The sequence below is a fragment of the Lytechinus variegatus genome, chromosome 1 (assembly GCF_018143015.1).
Source record: "Lytechinus variegatus isolate NC3 chromosome 1, Lvar_3.0, whole genome shotgun sequence".
Classification (NCBI taxonomy): Eukaryota; Metazoa; Echinodermata; class Echinoidea; order Temnopleuroida; family Toxopneustidae; genus Lytechinus; species Lytechinus variegatus.
Window position 1 is genome coordinate 83,471,460 of NC_054740.1, and position 22,362 is coordinate 83,493,821.

The 22,362-nt window shown below is 35.1% G+C and overlaps 1 protein-coding gene across 2 annotated transcripts in view; it reads left to right on the plus strand.

Moving 5' to 3' along the window:
* LOC121425550 (hyalin-like) overlaps positions 1–17,819 on the plus strand; it is a 34,920-nt gene extending 17,101 nt beyond the window's left edge. The window contains exons 9-22 of one of the 2 annotated variants that reach the window (XM_041621633.1): positions 606–732; positions 1,307–1,552; positions 2,362–2,610; positions 2,953–3,222; positions 4,199–4,299; positions 5,787–6,021; positions 6,408–6,544; positions 8,560–8,800; positions 10,819–10,903; positions 11,353–11,396; positions 14,302–14,468; positions 14,739–15,008; positions 15,411–15,482; positions 15,823–17,819. In XM_041621633.1, coding sequence (XP_041477567.1) covers positions 606–732; positions 1,307–1,552; positions 2,362–2,610; positions 2,953–3,222; positions 4,199–4,299; positions 5,787–6,021; positions 6,408–6,544; positions 8,560–8,800; positions 10,819–10,903; positions 11,353–11,396; positions 14,302–14,468; positions 14,739–15,008; positions 15,411–15,482; positions 15,823–15,867 — 2,289 coding nt within the window. In that variant the 3' untranslated portion in view covers positions 15,868–17,819. The remainder of the gene's footprint in view (positions 1–605; positions 733–1,306; positions 1,553–2,361; positions 2,611–2,952; positions 3,223–4,198; positions 4,300–5,786; positions 6,022–6,407; positions 6,545–8,559; positions 8,801–10,818; positions 10,904–11,352; positions 11,397–14,301; positions 14,469–14,738; positions 15,009–15,410; positions 15,483–15,822) is intronic. The other variant, XM_041621641.1, reaches the window with a different exon arrangement.
* Positions 17,820–22,362: the final 4,543 nt, after the last annotated feature.

Consider the following 22,362-nt stretch of genomic DNA (forward strand, 5'->3'; position numbering starts at 1 on the left):
TGAGATATATCCATCAGTGTCATTGTTTAGACTACTTGCCAAGCAATTTACAAATGTATTTCAATAATTTTTCCTTCGCCAATGGAAAAGTGGGCAACATTTACTGCCCGTGTTATGAGACCAGAGAAAGAGAAAAGTAATTGTCATGGCAACACCACTGGCTTACAGATGGGGTCAAAGGACATGAATCCCTTAGATATCGACGATCAAGAATTATTTTCTTAATCAATGAAAAAAGGATTTTTCATGATTTTTGTTTTCATTTTATGTCCCATATTTTTTGCTCATTACTCCACTGCACAGCATAATTTCTTTTGAAAACCAGTTTGCCACTAAGTAAAAACAGGAACATTCGTCTACAACTTGCGGGAGGGATATGCCTTCATCATATTTTTCTGTTCGCATTATCATTGCGTTCCATTTCTCTCACAATACCTGTCTTTGTGCAGTCAATGTTTTATCATTGCATGTATGCAAATTTGGGATGTCAGTGTTTAAAGCTCCTAAAAGTGACAGAATGATATATATTCGCTATCCTTGAGAAATTGGCTTGAATTTGTAGAAGTTTTTTTCATAGGTATTGATGACAATTTTTCCCCCCACAGATCACTAGATCACCCGGAGCAGTGATAACCAACATGGCGTATGATGATGACCCAGTAACCGTCACAATAACAGCTGAAGATGAACGTGGTAACATAGGAACATGTTCGTTCTTCGTTGATGTTGTAGGTTAGTAGGAAAAACATTAATTTTTCAAGAAAGACCAGAATATAGTGTTTCCTTAAATTAAGGTGTCTCCGATAGCATTTATTTATTCTGCTGCCTTGAGGTGCCGCTTTATCGACGGTGTTTTAACTGCCATGATAATTAAGTATATGGACTGAGTTAATGAAAGTTGGATATAGAGTAATCAAGGACCGGTATCAGTAATCATCTTATTTTCAGGTCAAATTATCAAGGTAAAAGGCCATTTAGGGTCAATGATCTTTAACAATTTTCGGGTATCCATGCTGAAATCTTAACCAAGATTATTTTGAAATGACATGTGAATAAAGGCCTACATAAGAGCCTATTCCATGAAACTGGGACAAAGTGTAATGAAGTATCATGGATCTTCATGTTCGAGTTGTAGCTAGGTCACATAATCAAGGTCAATTTTTTTTTTAAGCAAAAATCTATAGTGCGAAAATCATTTTGCAAATAATTAAAAATAATAAGAAAAAGAAACCGTGAATGACCTTCCATGATAATGCTATCAGTCTTTCGTTATATTTGCCAACTCCATCGAATCTTCTCAATACAGACGATGAGAAACCAGTGTGGTCATCGTGTCCCGGCAACATGACAGTGATGGCTAGGGTTGGAACAAACGTCCAGAATGTATCTTGGACACAGCCAACTGTCACCGATAACTCGGGCAATGATCCAATCAGGAGTAATAATCCACCATCTCCCCAGCTCTTCTCTGGGGGTACTTGGCCTTTAGTCTACACAGCTACCGATGATTCTGGCAATGTTGGAACTTGCGAATTCTTTGTCACTGTGACGGGTGTGTGTCCACAATTCCAATTTCTCTCTCTTTGACATATCTGACTTTTAGTGCAATTTGCTTTCAATTTATTTGTCTTTGACACATCCGACTATTAGAGAAACTTGCTTTCAATTTCTTTGTCATATCCGACTATCAGTGCAAAATATAGTTAGATAGAATCAATTTTGTTATAATTGTTTGATATCAAGTTGAATTACAGTAATCCAATAATTACAAACGGAGGAACATAATTATAAGCAGATTTTATCTGTATTTATATTTTTAATGTTTTGTCCCTTAAAGTCCTAAAAAGGCGCTGAGCATGGACGCTGTTATTTTTTTAACTGTCACTTTAAGAAATAAATGGTAAGAGTAACATTAATGTACACCAAGGACAACTGAAGCAGGCAGGAATGAGCTAACTGTGAATAACTGTCACAAGATATGTCACGGCATTGAGAGCTTTAAAAAAATGTGCAATAATCGAAAAGCTTCAATCATGTCTTCAGATATTTTTTTCTTGATGATAAGGGCCAGTTTCTCTTTTAATACACTTTATCTTTATTTTTCAAATTTATGATCGGGAATCTGTAAAAAGAATGCATTAGATACGTAATTTACACTAAATGATGCAATACTGCACCTGTAGTAACATCCAAAATATCAGATTGCTTGATAAGCGAAGGAACATTGGGACTTCGATAAGGTACTAGACGGATTTGCTATGGTGTTGACAATGTGCTGGCTGAAATTCTTTTCGATGCCTATGTCCTTCTTAAAACGGGATATTACTTTTTTTGTTCATTGAATATATTTTGATCTTTTAGTTGACGATGATGTACCTGTATTTTCCAATTGTCCATTGGGTGAATTTCGAGTGAACTCTGATCCAAACAGCAATTCGGCCTTGGTTGACTGGGGTGAGATCCTTGCTACAGACGACTCTGGAAATCCTACAATAACATCGGACTATGCAAGGAATCAGCGTCTCGAAATCGGTTCCTATGATGTTGAGTACCAAGCCATAGACGAACATGGCAACATAGGATACTGTAGATTCACCGTTCATGTAGTTGGTGAGTAATCACAATTATATTTTAATTGCTGAGCAGCTGTAGTTACTCAGAATTATATACATGTAGCATATACTTGAAAGTAATTCCCAATATTTCCTTCTCGTGTTTACACATAGGGAATATAGTGACTTGATAATGCACTATTTTATGAATTTCAAAGTTTTGTGATATTATTCAATACACTAAAATGCTCTAATTATGGCATTTTGCAAGTCCAATATTGAAATTTTGATATGATTGTGTTTCCCCATATTCATTTTTGAGGTATTCTGTATGAATACTGATTAATAACAGAATATACACGTTTAAAACAGGTTACATTGTGCGACATTCTTCTTTCAGATGGTGATGCCCCAGGATTTAATGAATGTCCCGATAATATTGAAGTATTCATAATCGCCTTACAACCTGATGTCATTGTTACATGGGAAGAACCAACATTTACGGACAACTCGATTCAGGGTTCAGCAACAGCAACACGGTCACCCAGCAGCCCTGCTCCAGGATCTCGACTGGGTGCTGGTTCCTATCGAATTGAATATATAGCTATGGATGACGCGGGAAATACCGCCTCAACCTGTTCATTTACTGTTGATGTCGTAGTACAGACAGGTACGCTTTTTACCCCACGAATATATATATATATATATAATAAAAACTAAAATTAATTGATGATTTATCATAACTTAATCACAAATACAATAGACAAGTGACCTACCATTGAGTGAGCAAAAACAATTTGAAGAAAGGACACAAAAACTCATTTGGCGGGGGGTATCTGAATTTCAAAAAGAAAATCACATTCCTAAAAAGCTTAATATCTGCTCTTTTTTTATACCTAATCATAGAAAATGGTCGAGAAGTAAAAAAGTTTTGATCCCTCGAAACAATGCTTGTATTTCCATAATTTCATTAAATAAACGTGTTTTCATCGGTTTCTCACAGAAGCTATAGCATGGTTATCAAAACACTTAATGCATGGCTGATCGTTTTCAAAGTGGAGTGTCGAGTGACCGAGAATGCTAGCCTGTAAAACCTCTTCATTTTATGAAATTACTGAAATTCAAGCCTTATTTTAAATGAGCAGGACTTTGTTATTTCTTAAACATTTTCTGTAATTGAGGTATCAAATTAAAGAGCAGATATTAATTCTTTTGAAATGTGGTTTTCTTTTTGAAACCCAGATACAGCCCGTCAAGTGATTTTTTGGTATCCCCTCTTCAAATTTTTTGGTTCATTCATGCGTAAATGATAAATAATATACATAATTTCAGATGAAAGAGGAGATTCTAAGCTTTTAATGGTGGGTCACTTGTGTAAGGTTTTTGTGATTAAGTTATAATAAATCATCGATAAATTTCGGTTTCGTTTTTTCTGGGACGCACTGTATCGTCCCAGAAAGAACGAAACCGGCAGAGACATTTTTTCGGCATCACCAATTTTTCCAAAGGGTAGATAGCCCTGGGGAACCTTGATTTAAGCTACGCCTACCATAGTTCTCTTCATCCATTTCTTTACACTATATATATTTAAATATATATATATTTATTTATACATATATAATTATACATATACAATTCATTTACAGATACCATTGAACTGGATGGATCACTTCTACTTGATGTTGTTCGTGGGATTGATGGACAGTTCGTCCTGACAACGACGCAACTAGCGAACCTCAGAAATGACGTAAGCTGATTTAAGTGTTTTTACGGCATGTTTGAAACATTCTTGAAATGTAAATAAAACGGGACTCCATGAAAGAATGATATTAAAAGCATACACAAGCTGGTTGAGACTACTCCGCATGGTAGGATATAAGGTTCTGTATAATAAAAATGAAGTAATTCATAGAAAACAAACGTAAGGTTTGACGTTATACTTTGAAGAAGGAAATTGAGTTTCGACTTTCTAGTATAACCTAACGCTTAACAGAAAATAATTGGAAATTAAAGAGGTGGTATCATGTTAATGAACCATGTAAAACGTTAGGAAGATTAAAGTAGATTTGCATCGAAAGAAGATGATTGATAAATATATTATATAATACAACGGGTATAGTCTTCTTAATGAAAAAAAATCTCAGTTGTATATAGATATAAGATTATGATACAATTCGTTTAAGAATTTAAAATCGGTAACAAAAGTGTGTAAATATATTCATAAAATGTGTGTTGAGAAATTTTTTTAAATTCTTATTTCACAAAACAAATGGAAAAGTATTGTTTCAGATCCAATATTTACTTGGGACAAAATCTGTATGATTCCTTTTAAATGTACCTTTTTCAACAAAGCTTAGATATTTTCAGTACAATTTTTTTTTATAATATTCTTGGTGTTAACAAGTATATGAAAACTTTGTATATCACATTCTATCACATTCTATCACATTCTTTAATGACTTTGTATTTGGCATACCAGCTGGAAATTCTTTTAATTTTGATATTTATATGCCAAATATTATATCTTTTCAACTAAATGTTTAAAAGGAAACTTATCATTCTCATAATTTCAAAAGAAATTAAAGTATCAGCATGAGATAGAACGAACTATGCACATGCAACAAAATAAGTTCATTGTATATCTTGATGAATCGAGGCACATCGAGCTTATTTAAATTATGTATTGTGTATATGTATGATATTGAATTTGATGTATCACATACATTTTGCAATAGTTTATGTGCGTTGTGGAGAAATATTGAGTAAAGACTTTCTTTGAAAAAGAAAAAAAAATCGGTAAATAAACCTGGAATGATCAAAATGGATAGAACGGATAGTTGCAAATGAGGTTTAAAGATTTTTTTGTTTTTGTTTCTTGTACGAGTAAGAAGTGCTAGTTTAATCATATGATTGTGTTCAGAATACATATGCAACCACATGTAATATGGTAAATGAGAAAGAGAAAACAAAGTTGGGCTTGAAAATATTTCTAAGAAGATGTACACTAAAGAAATAATTGTTGTCAAAATTACAATGCATTGAATGAATAACTCATATGAGAGCAAAGAAAAATGTTCCTGACCATATATATTTTCAAACTAAACATGTGATTTATAAGTTGGAGCCATTTTCATGAATATTTTCCATTGATCTTACTTTTTAGATCAACCACGAGCGCATACTTTTTTTCAGAACCTCTAATTCAATGTCATCTTTCTCTCGTTTTTCCTTCAGCTTGATGATCTCTTCAGAATCTCCTCCAGCTTAGCTCCACATTTTGTTGGGATTGAAATCCAACCAAGACAAACATTTGACGTCTCCAATAACTTACTGGTCCAATTCCGTTTACATCTCAGAAACCCGTCGTACTACAATGAAGAAGAAATAAAGGAAGCTTTTGAATCGGCTCTCACTGGTGGAAGAGACTTCGCCACGACAAATACATATGTACCAGGGTCGTTCGATCTCCGTACGTATCTCTTTTTACAGTTCTTGTCAGCTTTAATACAAATGAATTTATGAACATGTGTTTATATTTCTCCACTTTCCTCCTTCGCAAGCACAAACTCACCTCGACCAATACATCCCCTGAACACATATGCCTAATAGCCTACTCGCACCCACATTCACTTTTCTCTTATAAAAATTCATTGCATTGCTATTTTGTTGTAAGATAAAAGTTGATAATCTTCATAAACGAGGAGATAATATATTTCCTGGAAAAACATTGTGAATATAGGATATAGTGACTATATCAATTACACTTTACTGCAATCATATATGCATTATTTGATTATTCTTTAGGACTTGTATTCAATTTCATTTCTTGATAATATTGTTGTCTGTTTCCTTAAGGTGTGAGAGAATTTCGCGGCCATATTACCCTGTTTAGGATTGTGTCATCCTCTCCGAATGAAGTGAATTTCCTTACATGCTGTAACAATCCATCAAGCTCTTCATATCTTGAATTGGAAGGCAGAATAAACCCAAGAGTGAGTTTGAATTTCGGTTATTGTCAGGCGCGCCGGAACACTTTCAGTTTTGGGGGGCAAAATCCCGAAGGGGGCACAATATTTTTGACAGTGTGAGATACCGAAGCGATCGAGCGGGAGAGGCTGTGGGACCCCCCCCCCACGGTAAGGACTTTGTGTAAAAATTGAGTACAAAAATTGCATTTCTAAGATCATTCAAAAATAAATTTCTTGAGAATTAAACAGCCTTGGAGTTCTTTTTGCTCCTTTTGTTTCCTCCCTTCTCACCCAGACTGGTGTTTCTTCATGATCAGGGTCGCAGTTCCAGCAAATTACGAGCCTTATTGCAAACGAAATTGTTTCAAACCAATGTAATATAGGCCTTTTAAAGACTTTAAGATGACCGCACGCAGCCGGGGGCCGCCGATCGAAAGGGCAAAATTCACAAATTCACCAAAAGTGTGCACGAAATCCTTCAATTTTATTCTAGAAAATTTTTAAGCTCCCCCATCACAAACCCCCTTGCTCTTAGGTTTCTTCGAAAATTTAGGTCTTGCAGCCCCACCCACTCCCGGATCGTTTTTTTATTTTTGCAAACGTCCATGAATAACAAAAGCTGGGATAAACCAGAGAACATAGCTGCCATCTCGATCTGATTAGTAACAGGTAATGGGAAGAAGTTTTGGAATCTAAAATACATAAGTGCTATATCATATGAGCTGAAATAGTATCGGACAAAACGCCTTCCAATCATGCCAATGAAAAGGAATAGAGGAAAATACGGGGCTGTAAAAATATCTTAAGATTTTTTTTTATCGTAGAGCAGTACTGTAACGCTTATTTTTTCTTTTATATTCTTTATTTACATTTTTATTCATATCTCGGATAATATGAGTCCGGTCAAGAAGACACTTTCACAGGTGATTTTATTTTTTTCATGTCTAAACATTATCTCAAGTTGCTTTCGAATGGGATTCACCATTTTCACAAATTATAATCCTCTACACATAATTATTCTGCGTGTAATTTTCTGATAACATGTCTATAGCCTATTGAGTTGAAATGACCTTGGTATTTTCTTTAGGGCACTGACTTGTTAGCACTGTATTAACTCAATTTAAATTTAGTTGAAAATGAAATAATTGAAACAAGTTTCTCGAGATGTTTTGGTTTCTGGGCTTGACAACTATGACATAGATTCCATATGTTGCTCGAGTAACTAGTGTTCACGCGCGTTAGTCATGTTAGTAATATCGGGTCCGGTCTGAGCGTTTCTGGGCGACCGCGCGTTTGTTAGACGACACAGCCAGCATCATAGAGTTATGAACCTAATCATTGGTGGACCACTATCAATTTGCCATTCGCTTTTAGTCTGAAATGTATTCATTAAAAGGTTAAACGTTATCACACTGTAATAAGATGGAAAAGGGGCTTATCAAAGGTATGTTTCACAGAGGAACTGTTCGTCAAAAGACGCGAGGCTTACTATGATAATGTATTTGCCCCGTCAGGGGCAAATTTTTTTCATTTTTGACAATGGAAATGACAATTTTCAGGCAGAAAAGTGCCTTCGTTTGCTTTTGTCCTTAAATAATTTATCATTTTTCTACTTTCAGGGGGGCACATTGGGGGGGCAAAATCTCGTTTGGCCCCCAAAAATTTTTATTTGGGAGGGGGCAAGTGCCCCCCCCCCGCTTCCGGCGCCCTTGGTTATTGTAACAAAAGTTCATATATCTTCGTATTGAAATTTTCTACTTCAATCTAAATTATAATCCAAGGCCCATAACACATAGCTTAGCAATGATCGTAGAACATTTTTCTACAATTGATTTCATTGACTACAATGTAGAATCAATCGTGAGAATTAAGCGTACGATCAATCGCTATGTTTCGGGACCCAGATCAGGTTAAGAAATGCCCTGAAATCTTTAAGGTCTTCCATGCTAATTTTCAAATATGACCACATAAATGTAAAAGGTGAAGCCTTCATTTACTAATTAATTTGTACGTGAAACCACGTGATTTAATTTCTGTAGCTATGGACAACCTTTAACCGGTTGGTGAACTTCAAGATGGTTAAAGCCTTACGGTTTAGAGCTGGAAGTGTCATCGTACCTTACACAGTCACATTGAGTGAGGATTCAACAGCGACTACTGCACAGGCCGATACTTACCTCGGACTTTCTGTTGGTCCTTCCCTGGAATGGATGCCAGGTGGACAGTCATCAGGCCTGTTCCTCTCAGGTCGATTACCACCTGACGTCATTCTTATCACAGGCAAGACGATATTTTGTTTTGGTCGATGTTGCCCATAACCATTCTTTCGTAGAAAAGGAAAAACAAATACTTAACAGTAACGACACTTTCTATCCAGATGTTTTGTAATTAGATACTATATGAATTCTATCCGGACAGGAAGGAATATTCCGAAATGGAATGAGTTCAGGCCACGTGCAGAAGAGCTCAGACTTGCTCTCAGTTTTAAGTAGAAGTACGAGGGCTATGTGAAAATATAATGCTTTCTCCAGTGGCCTGACTGGCCTCATTACTTTGGAATCTGATGTTATCTCCATTTGATTTCGATAAAACGTGACTTTCTTTGTAGTAAATTTTATCACATCTCATTTTTGATAAATCGATTTTTGCCAATTTCTAGATCACTTATCGAACATATACTCAAAGAGCATATCATATTCCCCCTGCTAGATCTATGAACATATACTAAGGTTTCAGTCGTACATTTGTTGGAAGTCATATCACAAGACCTAGAATATTCCTGGTGAAAATGATCACCTTTTACATCGATGTTTTGTTATTGAATTAATTTTTCTATGTGAGTTATTGCAAGAAACTGATTATTTTTCTTCGCCAAGTTTTCATTTACATGTAGATTTTATTCATTGCGTTCACAAAGCACAACAAAATCAAAGTAACAATACATAATTAAATTTAAAGTACAATATCAATCGGAATATGCATAAGTATTGGATGGTTTAAATAATGAGAACTAAAGTACCTTTGACTAATAACTATATAAAACAGAACGGAGGAGCTTGTCAAGAAAAGCAAAACTTGTATGGAAGGCAAGCCCCGGTAACCTAGTTTCAATACGTAACTTAGAGATAACATCACAAAACTAAAGTATGAAGGAGAGACGGAAGACAGTTTAAAAGGAGGCTATACAAAATATCGAAAGAGTGACACAAATTGGAATTAATAGTAACAATTTAAACAAAAATTAAAAATATGAAAATAAAAATAAATACTACGGTTACAATAATTGTGATAATGAGGGAGAAACAGACAGGCAAGTGTAGGGTGAGAGGAGGGGTGCAAGTACAATTGGAGGTGCAAAGAGGAGCAAGGTCAGCAGGCAAGTTGTGTCCTGAGAGGTTAAAAAAAAGAAGTTTTTTTTTAGTTTTTGTTGTAGGTTTAGTTATATGGTAGATAGACTTGCTTGTGTAAAGTATTGGCAAATGAGCATCTTTTTAAGGTTATGTTTAAAAATAGTGATGCTTGGTGATTCCTTGAAGTCGTTGGGCAATGAATTCCAATATATGGGACCAGAAAAGACAAAAGAATTTTTTTTCAAGTAAAGTTCGGGTTGGAGGTAGGTGACGAAAGTTTCATTGTCTTGTAGAATAATCGTCTACAGAGGATTTTTGCAGAACATAATTGAAAAAATGCGGGAGATCATCTTTATCTAGTTTGTACATAAATTGGAAAATAAGTTGGAACAGACGTATACCATGAACTATAAGGATTTTGTTTTCAAAAAATAATTTATCTGTGTGAAATCTGAAATGTGTCTGAAATATTATCCTAAGTGTTTTTTCTGTAACAGAAGTATCCTATGTAATTGCGCTTGAATTGCACAACCCATGCCAAAATACCGTAATTGATGTATGGTAATATTAAGGTATGATATAGTGTAAGTAGTGTACGAGTTGGAAGAAAAAAATTGAGCTTGTTGATAATTCCAATATTTCTTGAAATTGTTTTGCATATACTGTTTTCATTGGCTTAGGATACCTTCAGAAAATTTCAAATTCTTTAGAAAATTACAAAACATGATTCAGTGTCATTCTGTCCGTATTTAAACACCTTTCATGGATTAATTCAAACATGGGAATCGGTATTAAAAATGAATATGTTCAAATGGCAATTTTTCCCTGAATGTTCTAATTTTGTTAAGTGTTAAATAATGAAACATAAGAATAAATGTGCTTTGTTTTGGACAGTGTTTTCTATTTTGATCATGTAATAATTAATTGTCATTTATTCTTCCATATCAGAGGTCTGCCCATCATCTTTTATCTGTTCGAATGGAGGAACTTGTACTGTCTCAAATTCGACTTTTGTTTACGATCACGAATGCAGGTTTGTGTGTTAAAACCCCTATCACTGTTTTATGTTGCTATTTATATGAGGGTGTGTGTGTGTGTTTAGTGTTCACACTTGTGTTTATTGTTTTTTTACAAGAACTTTGGTCATTAAGTTTTTGAAGTTACCATGCATTATTATCTGTATTTAATATAGATATACTTCAGCATTGTAACTTCAAGAAGTCAATATAACAGATAATTTGTCAGAAAAGTCGACCTATCATAAATGAAAAGTAGATAACAACTATTATGTACATCTACAAGCATTATGCTGTCATTCCATTAGTTTTATGTTTGTATATTCCTTGCAAAAGCCTTGTAGCCTAGCGTGACAGGCTAGGCCACAAGCCTTTTGCAAGGAATATATAGATTTTGTTTATTACAAAATTTCACATAATGAAAACTAGTAATAATTAATTACACTTTAATTCTTCATTTTTTCAGCTGCCCCTCTGGGACATCAGGAGATACTTGTGAAAATACACAAGGTAATCTATCTTTATATAACAACAGTTTTACTTGCACCCTTGCCCAATAATCGTACAATACAAAAAAATCATTCATTTTTTAGCAACTATGGGATGTCTGTGTTCTGATAACTTAATGAATTATTCTGGTCATATGGGCCTGTAGTTAACAGTCTGCAAAATCATGACTATCAAATAATTATATATAACTCAAGTATGTCATATGATTTCCGTAGACCATGAAACTATCTCTAAATATCATAATCAGCATTCAGAAGTAAAATAAACTTAAAGTGACAAAGGGGAAAACAAGGGTAAAGAAATTTGGAAGTATGTCTAAGCCATGCTGGTTACTCTATTGAATATTGTAGGGGAAATCCTAGAGAAACCAATCACTGTACACAAAAAATATTATTGATGTGTAAACATGGAATCACTTTAGTTCACCTTTATTAACTTTATGCAGTTTATCGTAATTATAAAAGCTATAAAGATTTAGTTTTCCACAGCAAGTTGTGAGTGTGTTTGTTGATGTGAGGGTGTGTGTGCATTCATAGTTTTCAACAGCAGGATGTGAGGGTGTGGGTGTGTTTGTTGATTTGGGGCTGTGTGTGCATTCATATTTTTCCACAGCAAGTTGTGGGTGTGTTTGTTGATGTGAGGGTGTGTGTGCATTCATAGTTTTCCACAGCAGGATGTGAGGGTGTGGGAGTGTTTGTTGATGTTAGGCTGTGTGTGCATTCATAGTTTTCCACAGCAGGATGTGACGGCATGGGTGTGTTTGTTGATTTGGGGCTGTGTGCGCATTCATAGTTTCACAGCGAGTGTGTTTGTTGATGTGAGGGTGTTTGCGCATTCATAGTTTTCCACAGCAAGTTGTGAGTGTGTTTGTTGATGTGAGGGTGTGTGTGCATTCATAGTTTAACAGCAGGATGTGACGGCATGGGTGTGTTTGTTGATTTGGGGCTGTGTGCGCATTCATAGGTTCAGGAAGTTGTGAGTGTGTTTGTTGATGTGAGGGTGTGTGCGCATTCATAGTTTTCCACAGCAGGATGTGATGGTGTGGGTGTGTTTGTTGATGTGAGGGTGTGTGTGCATTCATAGTTTTCCACAGCAGGATGTGACGGCATGGGTGTGTTTGTTGATTTGGGGCTGTGTGCGCATTCATAGTTTCACAGCAAGTTGTGAGTGTGTTTGTTGATGTGAGGGCGTGTGTGCATTCATAGTTTCACAGCAGGATGTGACGGCATGGGTGTGTTTGTTGATTTGGGGCTGTGTGCGCATTCATAGTTTTCCATAGCAAGTTGCGAGTGTGTTTGTTGATGTGAGGGTGTGTGTGCATTCATAGTTTTCCACAGCAGGATGTGACGGCATGGGTGTGTTTGTTGATTTGGGGCTGTGTGCGCATTCATAGTTTTCCACAGCAAGTTGTGAGTGTGTTTGTTGATGTGAGGGTGTGTGTGTGCATTCATAGTTTTCCACAGCAGGATGTGACGGCATGGTGTGTTTGTTGATTTGGGGCTGTGTGCGCATTCATAGTTTCACAGCAAGTTGTGAGTGTGTTTGTTGATGTGAGGGTGTGTGTGCGCATTCATAGTTTTCCACAGCAGGATGTGATGGTGTGGGTGTGTTTGTTGATGTGAGGGTGTGTGTGCATTCATAGTTTTCCACAGCAGGATGTAACGGCATGAATGTGTTTGTTGATTTGGGGGTGTGTTTGTTGATTTGGGGCTGTGTGCGCATTCATAGTTTCACAGCAAGTTGTGAGTGTGTTTGTTGATGTGAGGGTGTTTGCGCATTCATAGTTTTCCACAGCAAGTTGTGAGTGTGTTTGTTGATGTGAGGGTGTGTGTGCATTCATAGTTTAACAGCAGGATGTGACGGCATGGGTGTGTTTGTTGATTTGGGGCTGTGTGCGCATTCATAGGTTCAGGAAGTTGTGAGTGTGTTTGTTGATGTGAGGGTGTGTGCGCATTCATAGTTTTCCACAGCAGGATGTGATGGTGTGGGTGTGTTTGTTGATGTGAGGGTGTGTGTGCATTCATAGTTTTCCACAGCAGGATGTGACGGCATGGGTGTGTTTGTTGATTTGGGGCTGTGTGCGCATTCATAGTTTCACAGCAAGTTGTGAGTGTGTTTGTTGATGTGAGGGTGTGTGTGCATTCATAGTTTTCCACAGCAGGATGTGACGGCATGGGTGTGTTTGTTGATTTGGGGCTGTGTGCGCATTCATAGTTTTCCACAGCAAGTTGTGAGTGTGTTTGTTGATGTGAGGGTGTGTGTGTGCATTCATAGTTTTCCACAGCAGGATGTGACGGCATGGTGTGTTTGTTGATTTGGGGCTGTGTGCGCATTCATAGTTTCACAGCAAGTTGTGAGTGTGTTTGTTGATGTGAGGGTGTGTGTGTGCGCATTCATAGTTTTCCACAGCAGGATGTGATGGTGTGGGTGTGTTTGTTGATGTGAGGGTGTGTGTGCGCATTCATAGTTTTCCACAGCAGGATGTAACGGCATGGGTGTGTTTGTTGATTTGGGGGTGTGTTTGTTGATTTGGGGCTGTGTGCGCATTCATAGTTTCACAGCAAGTTGTGAGTGTGTTTGTTGATGTGAGGGTGTTTGCGCATTCATAGTTTTCCACAGCAAGTTGTGAGTGTGTTTGTTGATGTGAGGGTGTGTGTGCATTCATAGTTTCACAGCAGGATATGACGGCATGGGTGTGTTTGTTGATTTGGGGCTGTGTGCGCATTCATAGTTTTCCATAGCAAGTTGCGGGTGTGTTTTTGTGTGATGGTGTGTGTGCATTCATAGTTTTCCACAGCAGGATGTCGGTGTGTACACTTAATTATTCCACAGGGCCGAAATACTTCAATAATTTATTCACGATCTGTTTGAAAGTTTGATAATGCTTGTCCTCGTTCTACCTCAGTTGTTCTAAGCAGGGAGGTGATCATAGGAATTGTTGCAGGGGTAGTTGCTTTTCTCATTCTTCTCCTCTTCGTATGCTGCTGCTGCTTCTTCATCTTATCTGGACCAAGAAAATATGAGGATCCTGAGTATGGTCGTAAAGCAGCTCCACTAATGCTCATGCCAAGGGTAAGAATTTTAGAAAGGTCGCCATGGTGATATTGATATCACTAGTAGTTGAAGTAATATACTTAGTAGTGGCATAAAATAGTGGAAAAGTACAATTAATAGTGTACTGGTATTGGTGGTAATAGTAGTAGTAATAATAGTAGTAGAAGAAGAAGTAGTAGTAGTAGTAAAAATAGAAGTAGAAGTAGATATTACGTAACTGATGTTGTCCGTTATCCAAACTTTTTTTAAGAGCCCTTAACTGTATAATGATATCTTTATATCCTCTAGGATGACTTCATTTTTCCTCCACCTCCAATCATGGATCGTCCTGGTCCAATAATCACCGAAATGGAAGAGGGCTATGACGGACCACGTTTCATTCATAATGGGGATGATTACCGCCCTCCTCCGCCTTTACCGCTGGCCATCGAACCTCCGCCCCTGCTCCAAATCCCTCGACCAGTCACACTCGGCCCGCAATTCCAGCACGAATATTTAGAGCCATACGCACCTCGTCGAGACACCTCTCGCAGGAATCGCTTCCAAGATATGCTTCAAGTGAGTTATTCTTTATCATCGTAATGCTAATTTCTGGGTTTCTAACATATTTATTACATCCCCTTCTCATTTCATTTTAATAAATCTAATTGATATTTTGAAGGTTCTGATGTCAAAAACTGACTTGTAAAGGTAGATTGCGCTTTGCACATTAGCGCATTTGAAAGAAATTTACATGTTCGTCATTTTATTTCAGTGATCAACATCGATTGAAGCAGATTGAGGTTTTCTGTATGCACATCTAAAAGCACTGGAAAATGTCAAGTTCTCAGTCAAATACCCATGGGGTACTGTATTTCTGTAAGAAATCAAATTTGTATAGGTATAAGCAAAATCTGTGTACAAGAAACCGTTGTAGTAATTATCACTTTTCTGAAATGATTTTGTTTCATAAAAACTTAGGATCGTCTTCCACGTGGTCGGCGTAGAGATCATGAGGGACGCCATTACCAGCGTGATGATATACCGGAGAGGGTATGTCGTTATATTTTTCTTTAGTTTTATATATTTCCCCAAAAAATGGTTATACAGACAACTATCGCAAGAATTCACAACCCTCAAGTATATTTTTCATTACTAACTTATCACTAATGGAAAGAGTCAATCAATTTGCTTTTATTTCTAATCTAGCATTATGAAGTTGAATGATCATGCATGCCAAATAACGAATGTAACAAAGTATTTTGAATAAGCCTCCACGATGAAACAAAGAATGAGGAAGGGATATTTTTCTTGAGTCTGGTAATTCTCATTTTCATAGACACTTTTGTGATACATTTTATTTGTATCTTTCATTTTCTCCTACTACATCCAGGTGGATGACATGAAGCAGAGACTTTTTCGAGAATTCAATTACTAGACGAAAGGATGGAAGGCTCATTGCTCTTACAGCATTCTCTTTTAAATTTTTGTCTTGCCTGAACAAAGTTCGCCAGAGACTTAGTGATCACTATTCCTGTTTATCTGTTGGGTCTTTTTTTTGTTTAATGGAAATTCATTTATTTCACATTTATTTTTATTATCCAAGTGATGTCACAATCAACAGGTTTTATTATTGTACATGTGTTTTCATCCCAGTTATATATGCTAAGCACATTTTTAATGGTTTTATATTAAAATGAAATATATTGATTCCCTATGCTATATTTTGCATTCTACTGTAATCTCTTCATATATACCCTTATGTAATCAGTATACAGTGGATATTACACATGTGTGTATTTGGTGGTGGAAAAAAAATGTGTTAAGAATTATATGATGTACATGTAGGAAATCAAACACATGTAATGGGATGTATTATAGTAGCATTGTTTTGAGTGAAATCTGTGTTTACAGAAGCATTGCATTGTGGATTTCATACAGTACCCATGAAGTATTACACACCGGTCTAATTACATCAATTGGCCCAACAATTTCTTGGGTTGTTTCTTATGTATTCTAATGTAGTTGGTGGTTGGGATTTATGATATTACAAGTGTAATGAGAAGTAAATTATTGTACTCTTTTAATGCATCTATCATATGGCACAAATTAAAAAAAAACAGTATTTTTGAGGGGGTAATGATGAAAGGGTAAATTGCTGTCATAAACCTTTATTTTGCAACAAAATGCCTTTAGAAACCAGTGGGAATGGTGAAGAATAATTGCTAGAAAGAGGAAAAACAAATACTCCAATAGTCATTTTTAGGAGTTGTGTTCAAGCATAATGATTTAATTTAGGCTATGATTTCTTAAACAACAGCATTGAACTTAAGTTACATATTTTCAATCTAGATATCAAGATTATCAAAAGAAAACTAAATATACTTCGTAAAACATTCAGATTGGAATTCTATTCAAGGGCTTTTGCCCGAACGAAGTTCAGCAGAGACCTAGTGATCACTTTTCCTATTAATCTGTGGGTCTATTGTTTTTTTGTTTTGTTTAATGGAAATTCATTTATTTGAAATTCATGTTATTATCCAAGTGATATCACAATCAACAGGTTTTATTATTGTACATGTGTTTTCATCCCAGTTATATAGGCTAAGCACATTTTTTTTATAATGGATTTGTATCAAAATGAAATAATTATATTGATTCCCTATTATATATTTTGCATTCTACTGTAATCTCTTCAAATATACCCTTATGTAATCAGTGTACAGTGGATATTACACATGTGTGTATTTGGTGGTGGAAAAAATGTGTTAAGAATTATATGATGTACATGTAGGAAATCAAACACATGTAATGGGATGTATTATAGTAGCATTGTTTTGAGTGAAATCTGTGTTTAAAGAGGCCTTGCCTTGTGTATTTCATAGAGTGGATTAGAGTCCCCATGAAGTATTACACATCAGTCTGATTATATCAAATGGCCCAACAATTTCTTGGGTTGTTTCTAATGTATTTTAATGTAGTTGGTGGTTGGGATTATGATATTACAAGTATAATGAGAAGTGAATTTATTATTTTACTTTATTAATGAATCTATCTTATGGCACAAATTAAAGCAAAAAGAAAAAAGTATTTTTGAGGGGGTTATGATGAAAGGGTAAATTGCTGTCATAAACCTTTATTTTGCAACAAAATGCCTTTAGCAACCAGTGGGAATGGTAAAGAGTTATTGCTAGGAACAGGGAAACAAATACTCCAATAGACATTCTTAGGAGTTGTGTTCAAGCATAATGGTTCAATTTAGGCTATGATTTCTTGAACAACGGCAATGAACTTAAGTCAAATATTTTCAATTTATATATCAAGATTATCAAAGGAAAACTTGAGATACTTTGTAAAACATTCAAATTAGAATTCCATTCACTGTAAATATAGATCAAGGGCTATTGAAGAGAGAATGTTTGTGAATAATGACATCTCTTTCTCCCCCTAATCATCACTGCTGATGGAAGCACATATGATAACAGGTATCATATGATATACTTGCCCTCTTGCGCAAACAAATTTATATTTTCTTAAAGGACAAGTCCACCCCAACAAAAACTTGATTTGAATAAAAAGAGAAAAATTCAACAAGCATAACACTGAAAATTTCATCAAAATCGGATATAAAAAAAGAAAGTTGTGACATTTTAAAGTTTTGCTTCATTTCACACAAAAAGTTGTATGAACGAGCCAGTTACATCAAAATGAGAGAGTCGATGATGTCAATCACTCACTATTTCTTTTGTTTTTTATTGTTCAAAATATGAAATATTTTGATTTTCTCATCATTGTCATGTGAAATAAAGTTTCATTCACTCCCTGAACACGTTGAATTTGATTATTTTAACATTTTGTGCTTCAGGCAAGGAGGTCCTAATCATCAAATTCGTAAAAACTGAAATATTGTATAGTTCAAACAATAAAAACGAAATAGTGAGTGAGTGACGTCATCGACTCTCTCATTTGGATGTAATTGGCTCGTTCATATAACTATTTTTTAAAAAATAAGCAAAACCTTGAAATGTCATAACTTTGTTATTTTACATCCGATTTTGATGAAATTTTCAGAATTGTGCTTGTCTGATTTTTCTCTATTGATTCAAACCAACTTTTTCCTGAGGTGGACTTGACCTTTAAGCCCATTAGCATTTTCTACTTAAACGTTGACTTCCTAAGTCAATAAACACACTTTTGGATACACTTATGGTGATGCTTATAATATTTTTTTTTATGTTTGATGCCTTGAAGAGGGAGAGGAGAGAGATAGAAAATTGTGGAGTTAAAAACAGAAATAGAGATAATGGTCCAAAATATCCTTTCTCTTGTTTTTTCTTTTATGAGAGGGGAAGGAAGGATCCATGGTGAGTGGTGACAGAGTGATGAGGTAGGGATGGTGATGGAGAGAGCGAATAGATGAATCTTGTGATGCATCGGGACGATCAGTTTTTTGCTAAATATTGTACACAATATATTTTTTTTCATCATGATCTATCCCCATGCCAAATTTGACAAACGATTGACAATGTTCTTGAGTTTCTTAAATATTCCTTAACCCCCTACAAATTGGTTAATACTTTTCATCTTGACTGTAATACAAACAACCCTGAAAAATTGCAGATTTTTCAAACAAGTGGAATGACTCTGGTTGTCTTGCCTGAAATACACAATTCAATTAGAGCAGAATTATTGACTGTGAGATTGAAATATATCAATTTTTGGCTGAATTTCTGACCTAAAATGACCTTTGCCTTTCATCCAATTACCTGAAATTATTAGTAGCATATCGGCTGATACTGTACATGATACTTACAAGCTTCATGGAATATAAAACATATGAATAATTATTTTTTTAAAGTTTGTTAAGACAAAACATACAGTCTTTCGATAGTATGTTAAATTCTTCCATAAAAAGAATAGAAAAATACACAAAGATAAAAGATCAAGTAAGTTGCACAACAAAGATATTTTATTGTTTTCTTGTTTCAATTTCCAATTGAAAACTGATATTTTTGTATATCCATATGTTCATAAATAGTTCATTGACAGAAACAATACAAATTAACAAAAAAATATTTACATGTAAACCAACATTCACAATTACTTCAAAATTCTATGTAAAGGTACAAGATTTTGTTTACACATGTACATCATAACGTGTTATAATCATATTTTTCCTATATATTATGTTTCAAAACTCTATATTAGAGCATCTTACATGATACTCGAGACTTATTTTATTATACATGTTACACAATATATCTATATTCAAAACCAGTTACACATGTACCTACCAGGGGGTTTATAAATCTAATTCAATTGATCAGTTACAAAATATATGTGGATAATACCAATATTCTATTGAATAAGTCTAGTAAATTCACATTTTCTGAAATAAAAGCGCACATCCATGATTCAAAGTTAGCTTCAGGCCTCAGCTACATACCTAAGATTTCTTTATATCTATTTTATCTCACAATTGATCCAAATATTTGATTGCCATTTCGAGTGAAAACATTCACACCCTGATTCATGACATAAATATAGTTTCGATTTGAAAGAGTCTTCATGAAAGGAATTTCTAGGACTTTATATTACCACTTTATCACATCTCAAAAAGTAATTAAATTTCTGTTAAAGGCTTCTATTCCCTATTTGATATCTCAATCCATTTCCATGTGCTTAACCAACATGAATATCCAACATGATTAGATATACATGCATATCCAACATGATTGTATAAAGTGCAAGATTATGGATGAGAGAGGGAAATAAGATATCATTTTGAAAATAACTTTCAGTCATGAAGCATGCCTACTTGGTTTACATTACTATGATGTTTCATCTTGGCACTTTTTTTCTATCATTACAATTAACTTATTTTTTTTTTTCATTGTTGTCTAGACAAGTATATTGTGTCCTAGTCTATAAAGACCAACACGATGCCTTTCCTAGCAAACTCTTAGCATGATTTTATGGTTGCTTGTATGCTTTTTATTTCTCAATTAACAGTTCCTCAAACATGAAATCATAATGTACAAAAAATATTAATTTTGAGAAGAAAGAACTGAATGATTACAACACAATAAAAATGTATATCAAAAGAAGCATAAACAACATATGTAAACACAAGTAGAAAAGCTTATCAAAAGTACATGATTACAAAAAAAAGAGAACATATTGAAGAGCACTTCCATGAATGTCATTTGTATAAGAAATTCAACTAAACCATGTTTGTTACTCCACATCTTATTCAAAATAATTTTCTTTTAAAAATAAATTGCACAAATTGCCATTTCTATGCAGTAGATGTACTTCATAGATGTACTAATGTTTTTGTTTAGGTGTCATTTAAAATAAAGCTGACAGGTCTACTTTCAGCCAAGACTGAAGGTTGAACTTTGGATTAGATGCATTAATAAGTTTAGAGCAAAGTAATGCCTAGGTCACATTTTGCTTATAAAGCCTTCAATGTAGCTTTAAACTCGAATAGAAGTTCTAATCAATTTGTGCACTTCGCAACATATGTATTACCAGCGTTCATTATTACAAGTCTTGTGGGTCAACCAATTTGTTTCAAACACCCTACATTTGGTCTGAGAAACAAAATTTGCCGATATTAATGAAAGAAAAGACGGCATTTGAACAGACATGCCCATGAGGTTACTCCGAAATGGTCTTCCGTTTCAGTGATTGTACAGTTAGGTTAGACAGAAGGCCTAAAAATGATTCAACAAAGATGCTACCACCGCTGAATTACCACTCTGTGAATGCAGCGTCTGAACACAAATTGTATGATCTCTGATACATTTGAGGCTAAAATGACTACAGCGTAACTGCGCTGATGCGGTACAATTTCTATGATCTCCAGACAGCCTCTGTACAGCCTAGGGTCCATACGGAATATATGTATAAAGATATTATGTGCAATCATAGACTGCATGTATGATGACTGAAAATTTTTGTTGAAATTGCAGTTTCAACAAACTCATATGGCATCCACAGTCAAATGTGACCTAAGCATACTACAAAAAGGTAAAAGGCATATCCACATTCTGAGTTGCTGCAACAAATGTATTTAAGCACAGTTGAAAATGGACATGAAAATAACTTGCCAAATATCCAACATGATTGTTAGTAAACTGCTGAATTCTGTAATTCTCATGCTAGCTTGTACAGGGACCAACCAGTATGAGAAGGCAACAAGAAAATTTTAAATCATCATTTCATACCACAGGGAGGGAGAGACTTGGTACAATTATGAAAATTGTTGGTATCTGCCGCATGGCTTTACAGTGATGATTTAGTAAGGATAATCCCATGAGGTGGAGTTGGTGCACCTTGCGAAAGACTAAGTCCATCAAAAAGCATGGTAATATCTATAAAGATGGAGCATCATGCACGTAATCAGGATTATCAATGTAATAAAAACTCCTTCCATCTATGAAAAAACAAAGAAGCTGTCTTTCTTTTTTCAATCCTCTTTTAAATGAATGATGAAGAACAAAAATATAAAGCACACATGGGTTATCTTACATTTGCCTAATAGCAATAAGATTGTGAGTTTCCTCATCAACAGATGGTGAATTACATATACAATCCCACAAATAGGAAAGACTTGTTTGCAAAAATTATCAGCATGCAATATTGAGAGCTATGCACTGAAAAATGATCTTACATGAGAAATCACTTCATAATGTTACTCTAAGGTACAATCTGATTCCAAACCAAAATTACATACACTGTATTAATATTTGATTTCGCTTTGTAATCAGATTGTATTTCTGTCATTTTTTAATTGACATGTCTAGCCTGTGCTGCTGGTCAATATCTCCATGTACATACCAATAATGAATATCTATTCCGAATAATAATACAAAAAACTGAAGATGATTTCCAATGTAGCCACACGGCTCTTGACTGCCCAAGGAAA